Source organism: Rattus norvegicus, chromosome 11, assembly GCF_021556685.1.
Source record: "Rattus norvegicus strain SHRSP/BbbUtx chromosome 11, alternate assembly SHRSP_T2T, whole genome shotgun sequence".
Lineage (NCBI taxonomy): Eukaryota > Metazoa > Chordata > Mammalia > Rodentia > Muridae > Rattus > Rattus norvegicus.
The window spans coordinates 65871940-65893041 of NC_141544.1; the positions used below are offsets into that span (position 1 = coordinate 65871940).

General features: G+C 39.7%; 1 protein-coding gene across 5 annotated transcripts in view; it reads right to left on the minus strand.

Annotated features, from left to right (window-relative positions):
• Positions 1-6816: 6816 nt before the first annotated feature.
• Morc1 (MORC family CW-type zinc finger 1) overlaps positions 6817-21102 on the minus strand; it is a 205898-nt gene continuing 191612 nt past the window's right edge. For 4 of the 5 annotated variants that reach the window (XM_087576598.1, XM_087576599.1, XM_087576600.1 and 1 more), the window contains 5 exons: positions 18701-18850; positions 14516-14603; positions 12815-12868; positions 10202-10396; positions 6817-7435 (listed from right to left, as the gene is read on the minus strand). In XM_087576598.1, the coding sequence (XP_087432724.1) occupies positions 7307-7435; positions 10202-10396; positions 12815-12868; positions 14516-14603; positions 18701-18850 (616 nt within the window). In that variant the 3' untranslated portion in view covers positions 6817-7306. The remainder of the gene's footprint in view (positions 7436-10201; positions 10397-12814; positions 12869-14515; positions 14604-18700; positions 18851-21102) is intronic. The other variant, NM_001172090.1, reaches the window with a different exon arrangement.

A 21102-nucleotide genomic window follows, 5' to 3' on the forward strand; every position in this document is an offset into this window, starting at 1 on the left:
AATTGAAAGTCTATAGATGAGGAAGGAAACAGAGGTAAACTGATTAGTATCAAGTAGAATTATAGATGTAAGAGCTAAACTTATATGAAGATAAAACAATATCCTGGGATTATCGTCTTGGTTTCTTCTTCATACTACTTTTTCTCTCTGGTCTTCCCCATCTCTTTCTCAAGTCTGTATCTACATATGTCTTTTGCTTGCTGGCCTTACCTCACTGCAGATCATAAGCTAATCTTGCTAAGTCCTAGTTGGACCTGGGACTGAGTCAATGAATCTAAGATGCACATTCGCAGTTCAGTAATAGAAACAAACTCTTCTATTGTCCCATAAACTGTCCTGGAAACTACACTCAGAACTAAATTCTCCAGGTGGACATCTAATTGTTCTGATCATGCAATCTATTTTCCTCACCTAACTTCATTACATTAATGTTCCCATTCCTCTACTGGCTCAGTCTACATCAGTCCTAACTGACTGACTCTTTACCGTCTAAGGTTTCCCAAAACAGGAATCTACTGGAACCTAAAGAATTATCATGACAGAAAGGGAGGTAGTTAAAATAAGTACCATTAGTTTTGTTTCCATTATATCAATGTAGACTCACCCCCAAACATTTCTGTTTCACAATTAAATTAAATAACAGATGCACAAGAGGGTAACAGAGTTTGAGATCAATTCATTTGAAGGTATTGCTTGAAACCATTCACAGGGATGATATTTCTTAGGTAGCCTGAAGAAGAAGGTGAGGTCTGGAGAACTTAGAACTGACAAAGATTTACTTGAGTGGAAAGTGCTTTTTGAGGAAGTCCCTCTTCAGCTTGTAAATGTCTGCTAAGAGGAGGTTCAGAACGTGGACTTCTTATTACTCTTCACTTTTACTAATCACCAATTTTAACGTTAATGGGAAAATGTGCACTGGTATTGATAGAGGAAGGCAATTCATTTTCATGGTGAAGAAAGCTTTAAATAGATTAAAACTACAAGGATCTGAAATACTAAAAGTGTGTTTCTTCATATAAATTATTATAACATATAATATATTTATATTAATATATATTGATATTGTATACATATTTTTATAATTTCTACATTATGCATATTAAAATTTGCACAATGATGATTTACTGATGCAGAACAAATTTAACTATTTCTTCTCTGGGTCTTATTATATTAAACACAGTATCAATACCCAACAATAAGGACTCTTTCTGTTTCAAACACTATCCAGTCATGTGAGAATAGAAAAACTTCATTTATACTTCACTAAAGGAAAGAGGTAACTATAAGAAATGTAAGTAGAAATGCACAAAATACTTGAAGGGAACACTTAAATAATGTTATATAGTATACCAAGGTTGGAACACATAGAAAGATCACTCTTGATTTTGTCTGTTCAAGACTTAATTTTAAAAACTGCATTTCTTCTACAATATCATTAAAAACCCCCAAAAATGTGAATAAAATTTGCATGGGTAGTAACTGAAAAAGCTTATTTTAAGTTGACATGAGGTCTGAATAGATAAAAACATATACAATACTGTGTAAAATACAACTATTAATTTGCTTGTCATGGGACTGTGAGTCTGGTATGAGAAAAAAATTCAAAATAAAAATTTAGAAGTTGACTCAGCGTAAAATTCATTTGTAATGCCCTAAATCGTTTATAACTTCATACATGGTATACCATGTTTGTGACTATGTTTACCCATTAAATTTAGATAACAAATATCTTTTTTTTATTAACTTGAGTATTTCTTTTTTTTTATTAACTTGAGTATTTCTTATATACATTTCGAGTGTTATTCCCTTTCCCGGTTTCCAGGCAAACATCCCCCTCCCCTTCCTTATGGGTGTCCCCCTCCCCCCCTCCCCCCATTGCCGCCCACCCCCCAACAGTCTAGTTCACTGGGGGTTCAGTCTTAGCAGGACCCAGGGCTTCCCCTTCCACTGGTGCTCTTACTAGGATATTCATTGCTACCTATGAGGTCAGAGTCCAGGGTCAGTCCATGTATAGTCTTTAGGTAGTGGCTTAGTCCCTGGAAGCTCTGGTTGCTTGGCATTGTTGTACATATGGGGTCTCGAGCCCCTTCAAGCTCTTCCAGTTCTTTCTCTGATTCCTTCAACGGGGGTCCTATTCTCAGTTCAGTGGTTTGCTGCTGGCATTCGCCTCTGTATTTGCTGTATTCTGGCTGTGTCTCTCAGGAGCGATCTACATCCGGCTCCTGTCGGTCTGCACTTCTTTGCTTCATCCATCTTGTCTAATTGGGTGGCTGTATATGTGTGGGCCACATGTGGGGCAGGCTTTGAATGGGTGTTCCTTCAGTCTCTGTTTTAATCTTTGCCTCTCTATTCCCTGCCAAGGGTATTCTTGTTCCCCTTTTAAAGAAGGAGTGAAGCATTCACATTTTGATCATCCGTCTTGAGTTTCATTTGTTCTAGGCATCTAGGGTAATTCAAGCATTTGGGCTAATAGTCACTTATCTATGAATGCATACCATGTATGTCTTTCTGTGATTGGGTTACCTCACTCAGGATGATATTTTCCAGTTCCAACCATTTGCCTACGAATTTCATAAAGTCATTGTTTTTGATAGCTGAGTAATATTCCATTGTGTAGATGTACCACATTTTCTGTATCCATTCCTCTGTTGAAGGGCATCTGGGTTCTTTCCAGTTTCTGGCTATTATAAATAAGGCTGCGATGAACATAGTGGAGCACGTGTCTTTTTTATATGTTGGGGCATCTTTTGGGTATATGCCCAAGAGAGGTATAGCTGGATCCTCAGGCAGTTCAATGTCCAATTTTCTGAGGAACCTCCAGACTGATTTCCAGAATGGTTGTACCAGTCTGCAACCCCACCAACAATGGAGGAGTGTTCCTCTTTCTCCGAATCCTCGCCAGCATTTGCTGTCACCTGAGGTTTTTTTTTTTTTTTTTTTTTATTAACTTGAGTATTTCTTATATACATTTCGAGTGTTATTCCCTTTCCCGGTATCTGGGCAAACATCCCCCTTCCCCCTCTCCCCTCCCCCCTCCCCCCTCCCCTTCCTTATGGGTGTTCCCCTCCCAACCCTCCCCCCATTGCCTCCCTCCCCCCACCAGTCTAGTTCACTGGGGGTTCAGTCTTAGCAGGACCCAGGGCTTCCCCTTCCACTGGTGCTCTTACTAGGATATTCATTGCTACCTATGAGGTCAGAGTCCAGGGTCAGTCCATGTATAGTCTTTAGGTAGTGGCTTAGTCCCTGGAAGCTCTGGTTGCTTGGCATTGTTGTACATATGGGGTCTCGAGCCCCTTCAAGCTCTTCCAGTTCTTTCTCTGATTCCTTCAACGGGGGTTCTATTCTCAGTTCAGTGGTATGCTGCTGGTATTCGCCTCTGTATTTGCTGTATTCTGGCTGTGTCTCTCAGGAGCGATCTACATCCGGCTCCTGTTGGTCTGCACTTCTTTGCTTCATCCATCTTGTCTAATTGGGTGGCTGTATATGTATGGGCCACATGTGGGGCAGGCTCTGAATGGGTGTTCCTTCAGTCTCTGTTTTAATCTTTGCCTCTCTCTTCCCTGCCAAGGGTATTCTTGTTCCCCTTTTAAAGAAGGAGTGAAGCATTCACATTTTGATCATCCGTCTTGAGTTTCATTTGTTCTAGGCATCTAGGGTAATTCAAGCATTTGGGCTAATAGCCACTTATCAGTGAGTGCATACCATGTATGTCTTTCTGTGATTGGGTTAGCTCACTCAGGATGATGTTTTCCAGTTCCAACCATTTGCCTACGAATTTCATAAAGTCATTGTTTTTGATAGCTGAGTAATATTCCATTGTGTAGATGTACCACATTTTCTGTATCCATTCCTCTGTTGAAGGGCATCTGGGTTCTTTCCAGCTTCTGGCTATTATAAATAAGGCTGCGATGAACATAGTGGAGCACGTGTCTTTTTTATATGTTGGGGCATCTTTTGGGTATATGCCCAAGAGAGGTATAGCTGAATCCTCAGGCAGTTCAATGTCCAATTTTCTGAGGAACCTCCAGACTGATTTCCAGAATGGTTGTACCAGTCTGCAACCCCACCAACAATGGAGGAGTGTTCCTCTTTCTCTGCATCCTCGCCAGCATTTGCTGTCACCTGAGTTTTTGATCTTAGCCATTCTCACTGGTGTGAGGTGAAATCTCAGGGTTGTTTTGATTTGCATTTCCCTTATGACTAAAGATGTTGAACATTTCTTAGGTGTTTCTCAGCCATTCGGCATTCCTCAGCTGTGAATTGTTTGTTTAGCTCTGAACCCCATTTTTTAATAGGGTTATTTGTCTCCCTGCGGTCTAACTTCTTGAGTTCTTTGTATATTTTGGATATAAGGCCTCTATCTGTTGTAGGATTGGTAAAGATCTTTTCCCAATCTGTTGGTTGCCGTTTTGTCCTAACCACAGTGTCCTTTGCCTTACAGAAGCTTTGCAGTTTTATGAGATCCCATTTGTCGATTCTTGATCTTAGAGCATAAGCCATTGGTGTTTTGATAACAAATATCTTACCCCCTCCCATCCCATTCCTGCTAGCCCTCTTCTTCCCAAATAATTTTCCTCCTTTCACATCTTTTTAAAAGGTTCATACAGGAAAGAATTTAACATATAATAAAGGTATAATTTCAGTTCAGTGGGGAAATGATTGATTAGTATATAATAATGGAACCAGGGTATAACTATACAATTATACACACAAAGATTTCCAACTTACATCTTATAACGAAAAAATCCTAGATGAATTAAACAAATAAAATAAATTCATAAATATTAAAGGTATAAGAAAATTTTAAAGATTGTGATTGTTAAAAATAACTTTTGCACCATAAATGTAACTACAAAAGGCATTAACAAATGGTTACTAGAGAAAAACATTGGAATCCCATATGGATGCCTCAAGACAAAATAAAACAATTAAAAACTGAAAAAAAGGACTGTTTTTATATATATTATGTGAAAAAAGATAATTTTGTTCATGTGAAAATTGTTCACATAAATCAAAATAGACTTTTCATTGAACAGAAAAATCTACAGAGGTCAAAATTTTAAATTTTGAGTGTCAATAAAACATAAGAAGATGTCTAACTAGTAACTCAGCAGAGGACCTTAATTGTTCAAGAATACACAACTTTGCATTTGATCAGCAAGGCACAGGTTGATAATTCAGGTGAAGCTGTGAGGATATGAGGGTTCACATGTTAAATAGGGATGAGGAATGTATATTAATACATTTTCAGAGGGCTGGTAGATGATACCTGCTAGTTACTTTTGTCACTGCCCTGACAAAAATATTTGACAAAGCTAACTTAGTGAATAAAAGGTTTTGGCTCACAGTTTTGAGGGAAACAGTTCAACATGTTGGAGAAGACCTACCTGGAGAACATAGGACCTAGGTCATATTGCCTCTGCAATCAGGAAGCAGAGATACAGGAGTACTTTTGTTCACTGGCTTCCTCTTTTCTGATTTAGTCTACCTGGAGCCCTACTCTAGGATGGTGGAACATATTCAAAGTGTGTTTTCCTTTCTGGCAGCATCCACTCAGGCTGTGTTTTCTGGGTAGTTTCAAACTTAGTCAAAATGATAATGAAGATTAAGAATTGTAATGGCTATTCCCATTAGTCAAGTTGACTATATCTGGAATGAACTATAATACAGAATTGGAGGGTTCTCCTGTGATCCAGATCTTGAGGCTGGAAGACACAAGTTACTGACCTGGATCTTATCATGGAGATCTGGAGGCGTAGTGGCTATGGAAAGCTTATGCCCAGGTAGGGTAGTACATGCCTTTAATCCCAGGAGACTAAGGTAAGGAGATCTCTGAGCTCAAGGTCAGCCTGGGACAAAACAGTCCCAGATCCAGGTGGTGGTACACACCTTTAATCTGGGCCACACCTTCTGATGGAGACCTACATAAGGACATTGGAGAAGGAAGATTCATTCTTCTTCACTGATTGCATTTACTTGCCAGCACATCTGTTAGAATCTACTTCTACAGAAGATCAGCTGAAAGAACTAGCCTTATGGGAGGGATTGAGCAAATACTAGATTCTTGGACTTCCCTTTCACAGCTGCCCATTTTGGGGGAGTTGAGACTATAGACTGTAAGTCATTATAATAAATTCCCTCAATATAGAGAGACATTCCATAATTTCTGTGACTCTAGAGAACCCAGACTAAAACCAAGAAGTTCTGTTTCTCATATTTGACAGCTACACCTGCCCATGGATGAAATTATCATATAATAATGTATCTCCCAGGATATTGATTCATATACATGAATCTAAAGGGATATTCATCATGACACAAATAAAAAACTTTAATGTTCACTGATAGGAAATAGCTAATTAAGTTGTAGTATTTCTGTAGAATTGAATAACTAGAAACCAGTAGAGAGTAACATTATCTTATTATCAATATTAGCTCATTGTCTCAGTATGATATATAGAAATATTAATAGTTTTAAAAGTATAAGAAAGTAATTTAAAATAAGTTATATATAATATATGTTGTAAAATAATCTGGAAGGTATTTTGAGTGGGAGAATCTTTGGGATACTATTACATTCATGTTTTCAGCTGTTTGGTGATTGGTATGCTTTCCATACATTGAATAGTAATAAACTCATCAGTAAATGATAAAACATACCAATTGTGGAATTTTAGTGAGAAAATTGGCAGGAGCATGCCTCGTGGGAAGGCTTAACAAGTAGGTTAAGACAGATATCAAATGAAGGTTTCTCACTATATACCATCCACATGTTCCAAATGTCATGGGAGGCACATTATATACATCAAAACACAATTCCACAAACAAATTTTTAATGTTTCCTTGTGCTTTCCAATGTCACAGAAATTTCTAATCAAAGAAATCAGTGAGTAAAGTGTAAAACAATATTTTTGCGTGCACAGACGTATAAAAATACAATTCTTAACATGTGTACAACATATGCAGGTCATACCTACAAGGGTTACTCTTTCTACCTAAATAATGAAATTAGCATAAAAAGCATGTCAAAGTCCAATTAAAGCAAAATTTAAGCTTAACTGGCAGGTTCTTTTTCTCTAGAGCTCAGAGGGGAAGTAGAAATCTCTACAAATTGCTTGTGATAGACTGGGGAGAATTAAGAAATAAGGGATTGGAGGTATGCCAAACCAAGACAGAAAAAAAATTAAAAATCAGGCTAAATTTTACAATAGCAATAGAAAGGAAATGCTTTCTAAAAGAATGTTCCTTTTTTTCTTATTAGCAGTTTTAAGAAGAAACACCTTTTCTGACTTTTGAGCTAACCCTCTCAGTGTTCTGCACCTTTCACTTGCCCTGACTCTAGAGACCGTTTATTTAAAGTGGTTGAGAGATGATCTTCTTTAAGCAAATCTTCTAAGTAAGTATCAATCTGCTGGAAGTCTCGCACTGGACCACCCTGGAAGAGAGAAGCCACAGTCACTCCAGGAAGAGCAGCTCAGCTGTTACTCCTGTCACTCTGGAAGCCTCCCGCAGTCATGCAGTCATCGTTGGGATTCATGTAGCAGTAACCCTTCATCACATCTGATTAATGCTCTCAACCTTTGCACATGTTTTCTCTCCTTCGATCTTATTTTATGCTTACAAGTGATTAAGAATTTGAAAAATGTTTTCTTCTTCAGTGGAAATTAGAGTTTTCTTCTTTCAAGAACTGACTGAAGTGGTAGTGTTGACGGAAGCCCAAATACAATTACCACAGGTGAAACAATTTAGCATTAATTATCTTTCTGCTCTTTAATAGTGTGGCTTTTTAATCTCTTACTGGATCACCAAAGTTAAGGGGGATTTCTCCCTCTGTCAGCATGCTAAAATCCCTTTTGATCTGTGTTTGGGGGCAGAGGGTTGGGAGGTAGAGAAGGCAAGGGTCCACAGATTCAAATCCCCCACTCACTCCATATCTCTTCCAGGGTGAATGGAAGAGTGGGAACTGAAACATTAACTCATGTGAAGTATTTTCTGTGTCTCATTTTGTACTTGATATAGAAAGAATTCTTCATAAAGCTGAAGATAGGGACATTAGAGAAAATGAACTCCCACTCCAGCATGTTCACAACTTGGACATGAGAAGGCTAGGATGATTCCATGACAGACTTCAAATTGGCAGTTAAAGAGACTAGGCCTAAAACTGGGCAAGTTCAGGTAAACCCAGGCAAGTTGATTACTAATAGAAAAAAACCCACGCTCCAGCCTTCATGCCCAGGTAATGGAATGTGCCAGCCATCTGGCCTTAAGCAAGGACAATGGGTCAGCAACAGTTTCCAGACTTCCTCAGTAACAGTTTCCAGACCTCTACAGCAAGTTTCTACCCCTACCCCTCCACCCCCAGTAATGTCTCTATAGATGAACCCAACAGATGAACATAGAGGTCACCCACCGTGGAATTGCCTAATGTGCTTTAAATCTAGCCTGCAAGGTCACTTAGGTGTCTCTCTCTATCTTGGTAATGGGAGACCCCAGCATGTTGGACTTCTGCAGAATAAAACACTCTTTGTGTTTACACACTATTTGAGACCCGGTATCATTCATTACTGAATCATGGACCTTTACAGACAGAAACCCAGGCAGCCTAGATTTGTGTTCAACAACTCTGTAGTGATATATGGCAGATTTGCCTGTTTCTTTTCCAGTCCCTTAAAAGATAAAGCCACCCCAGTTCTCAGAATTTTTCCACAAGGTCGGCTCCTGCCTTCTCACAGTGTGCAGAGCTCAGGAAGACTTACCTCATGCCCTAAATCTAAAATACCTCTGGCTCCTTCAACTCAGTTTTGACTCTGGTTTCTCCATATATTTCTAGAATCCACAGAAAACCTTTACAACCTTGGCTACTATATCTAAGTTTTTGACATAGCTAAGCTTCCTATGTGCTATCTAGAGGTTGGGACATTTATAGGTCTGGAGGGATATGGGAAAGGGCCATGATATACTTGAAAGAAAATGTCTTTATAAAACTCATCACTGTACAAAGTGAAAGTATACCAATAAATGAAGATGGACCAGTACCCATTACGTCAACCCATCATGGAAGCATACAAGCAAAACCGACAATAACTCACATTTATGATGCTCCCCTGGTTTTTGTATTGCTTTACCTCCTCCCACTGAGATTAAGAACATTTTATTTTTATTTGTAAAAAAAGATAAAATTGCATTGAAATATTTCACTTTCTAAAAAAGTTGGAAATTACTGCCTACTGGACACATGGTATTGAGAGGCTGATTGATTGAATCTAGGGACACCTATGGAAGATTATCTTGAATGTGTTCAATGAGGTAGACAGACCTTCTCACTGTGGGTATGACAATGTAAGAGGAAAAAGGGACCTTAGCAGTAGTATGTATTCATTGCTTTCTGCTCTTGACTGCTTGTGCAATGTGAGTAGCTCCAAGCTACTGCGCTGTCACTTTCATGATATACCACATCCTTCAACTGTTAACCAAAATACACTATTCTTATGTGAGCTCATTTTATCCAAGGACTTTGTCACAGAAAAGACAACCATCAACTAATGGCCGAAGCCAAGATTCTAGTGTTTACTTAGAGAAAGAAGTACAGAAAATTTTAAATGTTCTAATGTGTGCCTTGAAAGTTACTTTACTTCTAATTGTGTATGGTTAGCCAGCCCAGACTGCTCCTGGTCTCAGTGACTGCAGCAGCCCCTCCCCTCACCAGCACTCTACTGAGAGTATTGTTTGTAACTAGCTAACAGACTTCCAGGTCCCTAGACTTCTTGACTGGAGATGTGAGTTTTTATCAAAGGGTAGCCACACATCCCATCCTAAACCCCCTTCCTTGCTGGGCTGAAGAAGACTTCCATTGTGACACACCATCCTCCTTTCTCAGAGGCATAGAAGATTCCAACTAGGCCACAAGTGCCTGATTCCTCTCTTCACAGAAGTCATCATTTGCCTCTCTATAGTTGTGTTAGGGCCTGAATTCTCTTCAGAGCCCTGTTATTCTGTCCTCTGCCTGTCTGTCCCCAACAATCTATCACACTATCCCTCGAGCCCTGATCTGAGATTGAAAGATTTTAGTGTCATTATTAGCATCAAGGCTGGGGTTAGGCAGCTTACCCAAGGTGAGTAAGCAAATCACTCTGTTAGGAGGGAAATCTAGCCACAGGCTCTTTCCACAGAGTTTGGTTCAGCTCCTTCTCCTGCTACTCACCAGCTGAAGTTTCTGCAGCAGCAAGGCAAGCTTTGCACAGAGGTCACTGAGTTTCTCCTCAGTCCTCTTCCTTTTCAGTTCACACTGTTCCAGTAAAACTTCATTGAGTGTCACCCGTCTGTTTGCCTCATAGATAATAGACTGCATTTTTCTCTTGAGTCTTTTCTCATATTGAGCCATGTAGATATTCTGGATCTGAGACGGTTTTTAAAGAACACAAATACATTTTCAAATACATTATTATTTTCCACAAATATACCACAAATCAATTTCATATTCCAACTCTGTACACACCGGCTAAGACTTGACGCTGATGCTTGAACCTACTTTCTGATGCAGAGGAAGGATAGAGAGAGAACATTAAGAAATAATAATCATAGAAGGCACAGAGAGGCACAGAGAGGGAAATTTAATGACCTTGGCTTTGGAATCAAGAAGGAACCTTGTGAAGGTTGAGTTTGTTTTCCCCCTTAGTGGTATAAACTCATCTCAAACAGCAGTGCCCCACAGCCACTGGCAGAAGGCCAGTTGCAGGGGACATTTTGTTGATGACTCATTGCTGTAACTCAAATCTGTAATAGTCAGAGCACAGAGGCTGCAGAAAAAGGAATTCTGTTCTCATGATCTCTCTCTCTCTCTCTCTCTCTCTCTCTCTCTCTCTCTCTCTCTCTCTTCTTTCCCTTTAAATCATGATGTAAAGAGTATTGAAAGGCCCCTAAAGTCCCTCAAGGATTTATGGTCTGGGTTGTTTTCCAAGATGGTATGCTGCTTCCATGGGCTCCTCTTCCACTTTACAATGGTATGACTTACTTGTATCAACATTTTAAGAGGACCAGGGAGAATTCTGAGAAAACAGATACAGGGCAAACCCCACTGTGATAAACACTTAAATGTTTCTACCTTAAGATTTCTGTGTTGAAGTACTGGCTGGGTGGTAGGGCACGCGCATGTGCGTGTGCATGTGTGCACGATTGCACACACACACACACACACACACACACACACACACACACACGCATGCACACACATGTTTCAGGACCTTCAGTCACATCAATTAATGTGTGCAGAGTTCCTCTGCACCATCTACAACATCTGTCAGACATGCTGCTTTCATGAGTTTCTCGGTCTATAAAACCAAACATGCAAATCCTTACCTGCCCACAGCTCTGTGTCATAAACATTTTACTAACAACTCCTAAGTCAAGCCACTGCACTTCATTCTTAGTGAAACAAAGATATATAAGGCTGACTTTGCCCTCAGAAACATCTTAGGTGGCAGCATGAGGTAGTGCAATTATTCAAGAATTCTATCTGCTGTGAGGAAGAACTCTGTGCTACCAGCTGGGCCCTGCATTGCAGTGGAGAGGGTGTGAGTCAATTGAATTCAATAGCATTATGTTTCACCATCGTAGGGAAATGGAACCAGCCTAGGCATCCATTAACAGATGAGTGGTTAATAAAAACATATGCCCATAATTCATATGGCTGGGAAGAAGTGAAACTATGAAAATTTTGGGAAAGTGGGTGAGCACTAGTCAGCACTACACTGAGATGACGTGGGTTCAGAATGACAAACACAACATGTTCTCTCTCATATTCTGTGTATCCGGGTGGGAGTAAATATGGGTAAACATGAGAAACTGTAAAGAGGCTGTGGAATAGAACAAAAACAGAGGGTGGGGTAGAGGAAGCAGAGAAGACAGTGGAATGAAGAAGCAGTGAAGAACACTGGGTAAAAAGGTATATTGCAGGGTACATGTGCAGGGTATATTACAGGGTACATGTACAGGGTATATTACAGGGTATGTGTACAGAGTATATGTGCAGGGTCTGTGTACAGGGTATATGTGCAGGGTCTGTGTACAGAGTATATTTGCATGGAAATGAGGTGGAGCAGAGCATGAGGGAATCAAACAAAATTAAGTATGTATGAGAACTCCATATGAAAGTTCATACACTAAAAGCTACTTTAATCAACCAATATGTTAAAGCCTCAACCTATAGCACAGAGACTCACAGCTTATGTTGGTAACTTTCCTTCTGACTACCTGTGTTTTCCACAAACTCAACAGAGAATAGTCTCGGAGAAAGCGCCACATTGGTCAGAAGAGCCTTGTTTGTGTGTGTGTGTGTGTGTGTGTGTGTGTGTGTGTGTGTGTGTGCGTGTGTGTGTGTAGCATGCTAATAAGGAGATAGACTAAGAGGTTTGTGATTGTTATGTAAACAAATCATAGATTTTTTTTCAGAAGCTTAAACTGTCTGGGAGCTTGTTTATTTTTCTGTGATTCCTCAACAATTTCTGTTTTATTCAAGTCTTTCAAGGATTTGGAGAATATATTTCTTAAAATCTGAGAATTTCTATTTCTTGTTCAAACCAAAGTCCTACTCCAGTGCCACATAAGCACTGGTTGTGAGAACATTTGCCTTTTCAAATTTAAAAAGATGTTGCTTGAAGACATCCGATATGCTACACATTAATCGAAGTCTTGATAAAGACAGAAAATTTTGATTTCCTTCCAAACCTAACATTTCAAACCACATATTATTTCCTCTTTGGAGCATAGGGTCATTTAGATTTCAGGATATAAATGGCTTCGTGGAAAGGAAGCTTACCTGTTTGAAACACGTTTTTAGCTTTTCATTTATACTCTCTGGGCATCGCTCCAGCTGTTTTCATAAGCAATAACAGAAAAGGACATTAACTTTACAGAGTGATCTGTCTAGAATATAGTTAGAACACTGGTGTTTCTAGTATGAAAAAGCATCCAAGCTTAGAATCCACCAACACTGCTACTAGGCATCTTTTAAGCCTAATTAAGTTAATTAACTGAACTAACTTACCTGAATTTATTATTTTCTCTAAAAAAACTAAGGTACCATATATATTAGTCTTATTTAGCAATCTGCAGATAGAAAAAATCAAGGTGAAGGAAAATCAAATGACAAATATTCAAAAGGCAGAGTGAAGATGGTGTACTTTGGATACAAAAAGACTAGGAATCACCAGAATATTGAACAGGATAAAGTTGAGAGATTAGTTGATAGCACCCATAAATGGCTCTTAGCAGAGAAAGCAACATGGTCCAGGAAGAACACTCAGAGATGGTAATGTCCAGAATTCAAACAGAAAATCAGTACTGTAGATGGGGTGGGGTGGAGAAAACAAGGAAGTGAGTCATAAGGTCATGGAGGCTATGCAAACAAAGCACTTAGGGGAAAAAGTGGAAAGCTGTGTTGAATGCCTCTGGAAGTCAGGTAAGAAAACAACTACTGCACTTGGCCCAGAGATCACTGGTGACCCATGCAGGAAGGATTTCACAGCTAAGTAATGCAGTAAAAACCATCAAGAGAGGCTGAGGTGAAAGAAGATGAAGAGTGAAATCCTGGGCATATGGCACCTCTGTCCTATTAGTAACCTGCGTTCTTTTCACTCAGAGCCTTTCCATGTGCACCTGTCAATCTTACAATCAATGCTCACCATGGCGGTAGAGAAGGGACTCTCAGACTCTTACCTGGGGTGTCTCTTCCCTGCACTGGCCTGGAATATGCACTCATCACTTACAACCACCTTCACCTGCAGGGTGCTAAACCCAATTAGCACCTTTCCACTAGATTGGAACTAAGGCCTTGTGTGAGAATCACCTTCTGCACCTGAAGTAGCTGGCCAAAGTTGTCCTTCCCATCTTTCATTGCACTGTTGCTGAGAGAAGCTTTGGTGAATGTATTGTCTTCATTATTTCCCAAGATGTTTATAAAGAGTAGGATCATGAACACCTCAGAGGGCTGAGCTATGCAATCATTAGCTCAGCATCTCAAGAATGGAGGATGAAATCAGAAAGTCTTTGTTTGGTAGGAGAGAGTTGTGGTGGTTTGAATGAGAATGGCCTCCACGGGCTCAGGTTTGAATGCTTGGGTCCTCAGTTGGTGGAACTGTTTGGGAAGGACTAAGAGGCACATCCTTGTGGGTAGAGGTGTGTCACTGGGGGTGGACTCTGAGGTCTCCAAAATCTCACGCCATTCCCTGTTAGCTCTCTGTGCCTTGTGCTTGTGGATTCGAATATGAGTTCTTAGTGACTGCTCTAACACCACACTTGCTTTCCTGCTGTCATGCTTTCTACCATGACAGTCATGGACTCGCCCTCTGAACTGTCTCGGTCTCTGAAATCTTCTCTACCTTACTTTGCCTATGATGACAATGACTTCTCATGCACTGGTATGAAATTTCTATCTCCAGTCACTGGAAACCTTTCTATATATTCTCCTCTGTGTTCAAGCTGTTCTGTCAGTCACCCGGTTCCAAAAAAGCCAGCTTACCTCAGGATTTGTTATGAGTTCTTCCACAGATGTGCACTCAAATTCAGATGATAGTTGAAACTCAGGAACAAAATACAGAAGAATCTCCCTAAGAAGACAATCATAACAAACACAGTGTACCCAGACAAGAGAGACAGCCCTCACCCTTTAGAACAGGGTTTGTCTCTTGCATGTTTAACTTCCTGGCAGAGATGGATGTTAGTTCCTATTAAATATTTTGTTTTCACCACTGACATCAAAGTGCTATGCAGGAAACAGAGGCTGGGGTTAGGGACTTGAGTGAGGTTATGAAAGGGCAATAGGAGAAAGCCTCTCAGATATGGAGGTGTTCTGCATCTTGACCATGTCAACATTAATACCTTGATTGTGGTTTTGTTCTGCAGTTATTCAAGATACTTACATTAAGCTAAACTGAGAAAAGGACACACTTTTTATTATTTACTTGAGCCATTCATTTTTTATTTATTTTAAAGTTAAAAGTCCATTAAAACAATAAAGTGAAAGGAAAACCAAAGGAGAAAAAGAGGATAGGAAGGAAGAAACAACAAAAAGAAAGAGAGAGGAGGAAAAGGAGGAAGAGGAAGAAGATGAATAATAAGAAAAAGAAGAAGGAGAAGGAGGAGAAGGAGGAAAAGAAAGAAGGAGGAGAAAGAGGAGAAGGAGGAGAAGAAGGAGGAGGAGAAGAAGGAGGAGGAGAGGAGAAGAAGAAGAAGAAGAGGAGGAGGAAGAAGAAGGAGAAGGAGGAGAAGGAGAAATAGGAGAAGGAGGAGGAGGAGAAGGAGGAGGAGAAGGAGAAGGTGGAGAGAGGGGAGATGGGAGGCTCGTTAGATAGTCTAATGGGTAAAAGAGAAGTAAAAGGGCTGGTGTTTGGATTTACTGCATCCATATAACTGTTGAGTGAGTATAGTAAGCACCATAATCCCATTGCTCCAGAGGCTATCTGTACACACACACCACACACACACACACACACACACACACACACACACACACACACATACATACATGCCACATACATATGACAAACAGACAAAAACACACAAAAGAATACATAACTACAAATACATCCTTGCTGGGGGGATGGGTGACAGAGACAAAGTCAGAGGCAGAAACAGAAAAGAAATATTTAAAAAGATTAAAAGATTCGCAATACTAGAAATCTGCATTCTAGGAAACGTCTGCACCTGTGTGAGTATTCTTTTCTATAGACAATTCAGTGTTGAAAGCTTCCTGGAGAAAAACAACTACTAACTCTATTCACTTCTCCCCAAGAATAAAGATGTTTAACTACCCAAAGCAATTTCCTTCATTAGAGTCTGCGGGGCTATTCTTAAAATTTACAGAAGGGCCCAAGGTAGAAACACAACCTTTAATCCTAACACTTGGGAAACTGAGGCAGGAAGACTGACTTCAAGAGCATCATGTCTCAAAGAAGAACAAAACAGAAATCACATATGGATTTTAGTTTTCCCAGACCATGATGTTGCCTGGTCTGAAGATCTTTTATTTTGTCAGAATGTATAATATTTTTCTGGGATAAATTATATTCATGATACATATTTTATTTCTAGGAAAACAGAATCTAGAAATGTATGGCCAGCATATCTTAAGAGAGAGAGAGAGAGAGAGAGAGAGAGAGAGAGAGAGAGAGAGAGAGTGTGTGTGTGTGTGTGTGTGTGTGTGTGTGTGTGTGTTCTGATGCCTTTTGTGCCTTTCTAAAGCAAGTTGTGGCTAAATGCCTCCTCCTTTGGGAATTCTGTTCCCCAGACTGACTAGACAGAAAGATAAGTGATACAACAATATGCAGTCTCTAAACACACACACCCGAACCTCATTTTTTTGCAAAATTAATTCACTGCCCCCGCAGAGTCAAACACAAAAAAAGGAAAAAAATAACAAAAGCTCATACCTGTAAGTTCTGATTATAACTATTTAACAAGCCTTAAAACCCCCCTCAGTTACAGGCATGGGTCCCTTTCTCCTATGGTATTCTTTAAGGATTTTTCTTTTGTTCCAGGGTTTATCTTATCTAACCTTTCTCAGCCAATCCAACTTCAGGTTTCCTTTACCAGACACAGCCAGTTTCTAATCCATTGGGGACCCCTAATGGATTTGTGCCTGCAAACATGCCAAAAAACACCCTAGGATTCAGTGCTTTATATGATGATTCTGGGCACTGATGGGTCTGTGTTCGCTAGGGAGAGGGTTTCTGGGAAGGTTTACTTCGCCATTGGTGGCCAACAGTAGAAGTGGATGCAGTTTAACGTTAGTAAACTCAATTGCATTGCCCCCTTTTGAGCACATGGAACTCTAAGTTAAAGTTAGTAGTACCAGTGTGGCACTGACATGAAAAGACTAGCCAAGTGAAAAATAGAGAAGATGGCGAATCTGAAAAGAATGTTTATGCAAGCAGAAAAAAAAGTTAAATAACAATACATTCAACTTCTGCTACAACACACTCAGGCAGATCTTTCCTAGTCTCGCTGTAGAGCGCCAAGAAAGATATTCACCTCTTTGTGGTTTTAATTCATAATAGCTCTTGGATGGATATCCAAAACATTATAAAGGCACAAAATAATAACTATCGCTATCAAGAAACTCTGGTTTGTTTTCAGCAATGTCCCAAATCACATATTATATAATCATATCCACATATTTTAAATGATCTTCACATATTTATTCAGATATATACAGGTATATATACATACATACATATGTTTACATATATATACTTATATTTATATACATATGAATGTAATTGATTGCATATTATCAAGTTTTAGTAACAGTTGATATGCCCTGAACTTAATATCAGTAAATAAACCTGATTAAATCCACAGCCAGTTAACTACAAAGCAAAGGGTAAGAAATAAATGGTCCTCTGGAAAATGCTGACAAAGGATAAAACACTGTAGGGAGAACTCATTCTTCAGACATTCCACTGGCAGGCTTAACAATATGATACAGACACCCATTCATCCATCCATCCATCCAAAGTCACTTGACTAGTGACCTTTACAGTTTTATAACATCTGTACCCAGTTGGGTGTGCCCTATTCCTGTCTCCTTTCTAGATGACTGTAGGACTGCCAACTCAGGCACAATGGGTGCTTAACATAGCAAATGAGGAACTTAGCGCTAGTGGTTTACCATTCCATCAATCTTGTCCCATTACATAAAACCAAATGCCCTTAATCTGGAGCAGGATTGCGGTTAGACATGACTCCTGAAGGACAACCTCCACATCCAAGTCAATGTGGCCCTCCCGCCCCTAATGCTGCCACAGGTACTCTATGTCTACAGTGGCTCTCCACCTCCTTTCACACACAGGATAGCACCTGGGTGTTAGCAGAGGCCATGACTGGCTTTTCTTCCTTTCCTCCTGTCCTTCTACTGTCTACTCTTTGAGAACTCCCATCTTCAAGAGAATTCATCCAGTTGCTAAGAAAATCAAGGCCTTAGGGGACTGTTACTCCAGGGAGGGTGGGTTTTGTGCTCTTCCTGGTTCAAAGCCCCCTCACCTAACTCAACAAGTCCTTGAACCCAACAAAATCAATGGTGCTCACTAAGTGAACTGGACTCTTGCTCCTACCGTGCCCTCCCTATGACAGCTTTCTGAGAGTACACTTCTCAACGGCCTTCCATTGACAGTATGGACAGAAAAACCAACTCCTGTATCTGCCCCATTTAGAAAATCCCAGAATCATCACTTCTTCCCAGTTTCTCCTCTAAGAGCTGAGATTATGACATCTAAAGTCTTTGAGTAAATGACCAGAGTGAAACTCAGTTTTCTTCTGTAAGTTCCATATCTAAAACCACAAAAATACTTTTTAAAAACCATGAGAATGTCATGCATGTCTTTGTGAGTAGAAAAAAAGTATGAAATTCAATAAAAACCTTCTTTATTACATTCAAGGAAAAAAGTAGTCTGTGTGTGTATATCCATCATACTGCTGGGCCACATAACAAGAGGCAGTTAGTGACCACAAGTATCTTTCAAGGGACTATTAACTTGTGGTGTATCTAACTGAATATGGTTATGGAAATAGGTCATAAAAATCATTCCACTGAAAGTATTCAAAAATATCCCCAATTGGCAGGAAACCAATATAAAACAAAATAGGGTTGTCACTATTACTTCAAACATTCAATGCAGCACATGGGAAAATTAGAAATTATTTTTACCTTAATTTAGACAGCAGTTTTCTTGCTGTTTCCTCCACAGACGTGCTTCGAGAAGGCATCAATGAAGAGAGCAGCTGACAATCACTATTCACAGAGCTGACTTTGTGTCCAGAATGTGGACTTAAATCTTCCATTTGTACTCCGGTCAAGCTGGCATTTATGACGTCAAGAACGTTAGATTCCATCCATTTCAGAACATTCCCATGAGTTGTTTAATACACAGCGAAAGGAAGGACAGGCACCAATGTAATACTCAGTGTTTCCATGTGTGTGATTATGTAAGACTCTTATAGTAATAATAATTTATTTTCATGCATGCTTCAAGCTTATAGGATAGCATTAATTAAACAAAATTTATGATAATTCAGTAATTATTTAGGATTGCTTGAGATAGTATCTTATCTAGACCAGATTGGTCTTAAACTCACTATATAGATGATGGTCTTGAACTCCTGATCTTTCTGCCCACTTCTCAAGTGCTGGGATTCTAGGTGTCTGCTATCACACCTAGTCAGCAATACAGAGTCATATACCGCTCACTTCTCTACAGGACTTAAGTTCCAGGTTATACTTGCAAAGATGCACAACAACAAACTGTGGAAGGGCCAAAGGTGGAAGGAGAAATTCCTAGTGAAGATCTGAGGGAAGAATGTCCCAGGGGAAGAGTTAATGACCTGGGGTATCAGTCATGTGGGGGTGCATGAAAGAGTGAAGCATGAGACAAGACCAAAGCTTTAGGCATGGTGGGAACCACACAACAGAACAAGACACCAAAGTTGGTGGAATGGGGCAGATGGCAGAGAGCAGATGGGTAGAGAGGGCAGATGAGGCAGTTTTATTTTCAAGTAGCAAGATTTTTTTAAAATTCTTTCACACTGATACCTATAAACCTCTGCTTCAAAGAGTTTTGTCTGATTATATGCGAAAGGCCTTTAAGAATGGGGTAATAATTTATATAACAAGGGAGGCGCCTTGACTACTGTCAAGTGTTTTTTAGCATTAAGCAGACTGTTAAGATGATGAATATTATATAAACTAATGCTTAGTCATCTGTTAAAGAGTATATACACAATGTCCAAATGATCATTAATAGTAATCTCCTTTATATTGACATTTTAAGATTTTTAAAAAGCATTTCAAAGTTGCTAGAAATTGTCTCTGATGTTGACAGTAAGGGTAAAATATTTTAGGTCAGGTCCCAGGACAGCATTTCTTCTGTCAAATGTTCACCGGGCTGGAGACAGTTCTCAGTTGTACAATGCCTGACTAGCATCCATAAGCACTAGGAGAAACAACTAATAATGGGGCATACCTCACATTAGTATACTGAGGATTAAATGAAATGTATAACTAGTTCAGTTCAGTACTGAGTATTAAGTGCTCAGCAAACAGTATCTAATAACTAGTTATTATAACCACCTTTATCATAGGAACCATCACTTCAGGATTTAATCAATTTCTTCCATTGATTGTTTTAGTTTGACTATAGTTCTAACATTCATTTTATACTAAGTCAACAGGGCTTTCTGTTTCTTTGGTTGCTTGGGATTTTTTATTTTTGTTTTTTTTCATTTGTTTGTTTGTGTTTATTGTGTTTCCTTCCTTCCTTCCTTCCTTCCTTCCTTCCTTCCTTCCTTCCTACCTTCCTTCCTACCTTCCTTCCTGAGACAAAGTTTCTTTGTGTAGCCCTGGTTACCCTGAAATTGGATCTGTAGACCAGGCTGTCCTCCAATTCAAGAGATCTGCTTGCCTGTGCCTCCCAAAGGCTGGGATTAAAGGCATGCACCACCACCACCGAGTCTGGGTCAACTGTGTTAAAATGAACTTCAAGAACTAAACTCATACACTCACATAATACACACACACACACACACACACACACACACACACACACACACACACACAGAGAGAGAGAGACAGAGAGAGAGAGAGAGAGAGAGAGAGAGAGAGAGAGAGAGAGAGAGATTTAACTTAACATTTTAACAAATGATTCCATATTAAAGTCTTATTCATGACAAGGCCTGGGAACAGAACTGGTAGAAAACTACATCATTTATTCAAATAAACATCAAGTGCCCACTATGGCTAGGCATCTGTCTAGCTACTTAGAGACACGGGTATGAAAAGGCAGATTGTATTCTCACGGAGTTAGGTTTATTTCTCATGGAAAGGGCAGGAAACAGCCAAGCAGGGTAGAATGGAGCTGGTGAAGTATTTAGCGAATACCCCTGGAAGCTGAAGGAATTGCCATGTACCTTGGCACTGAAGCAGGGGCTCTGTGGATATCCACATCTGCCTAGGACAGTCGGAGGCCCCAAGGAAGAGAACGTTGACTTGAGACCCAACTATAATGCAAGGGGTACACACTCTGGCAGAGGACAGCCACGTATCTAAGTACAGAC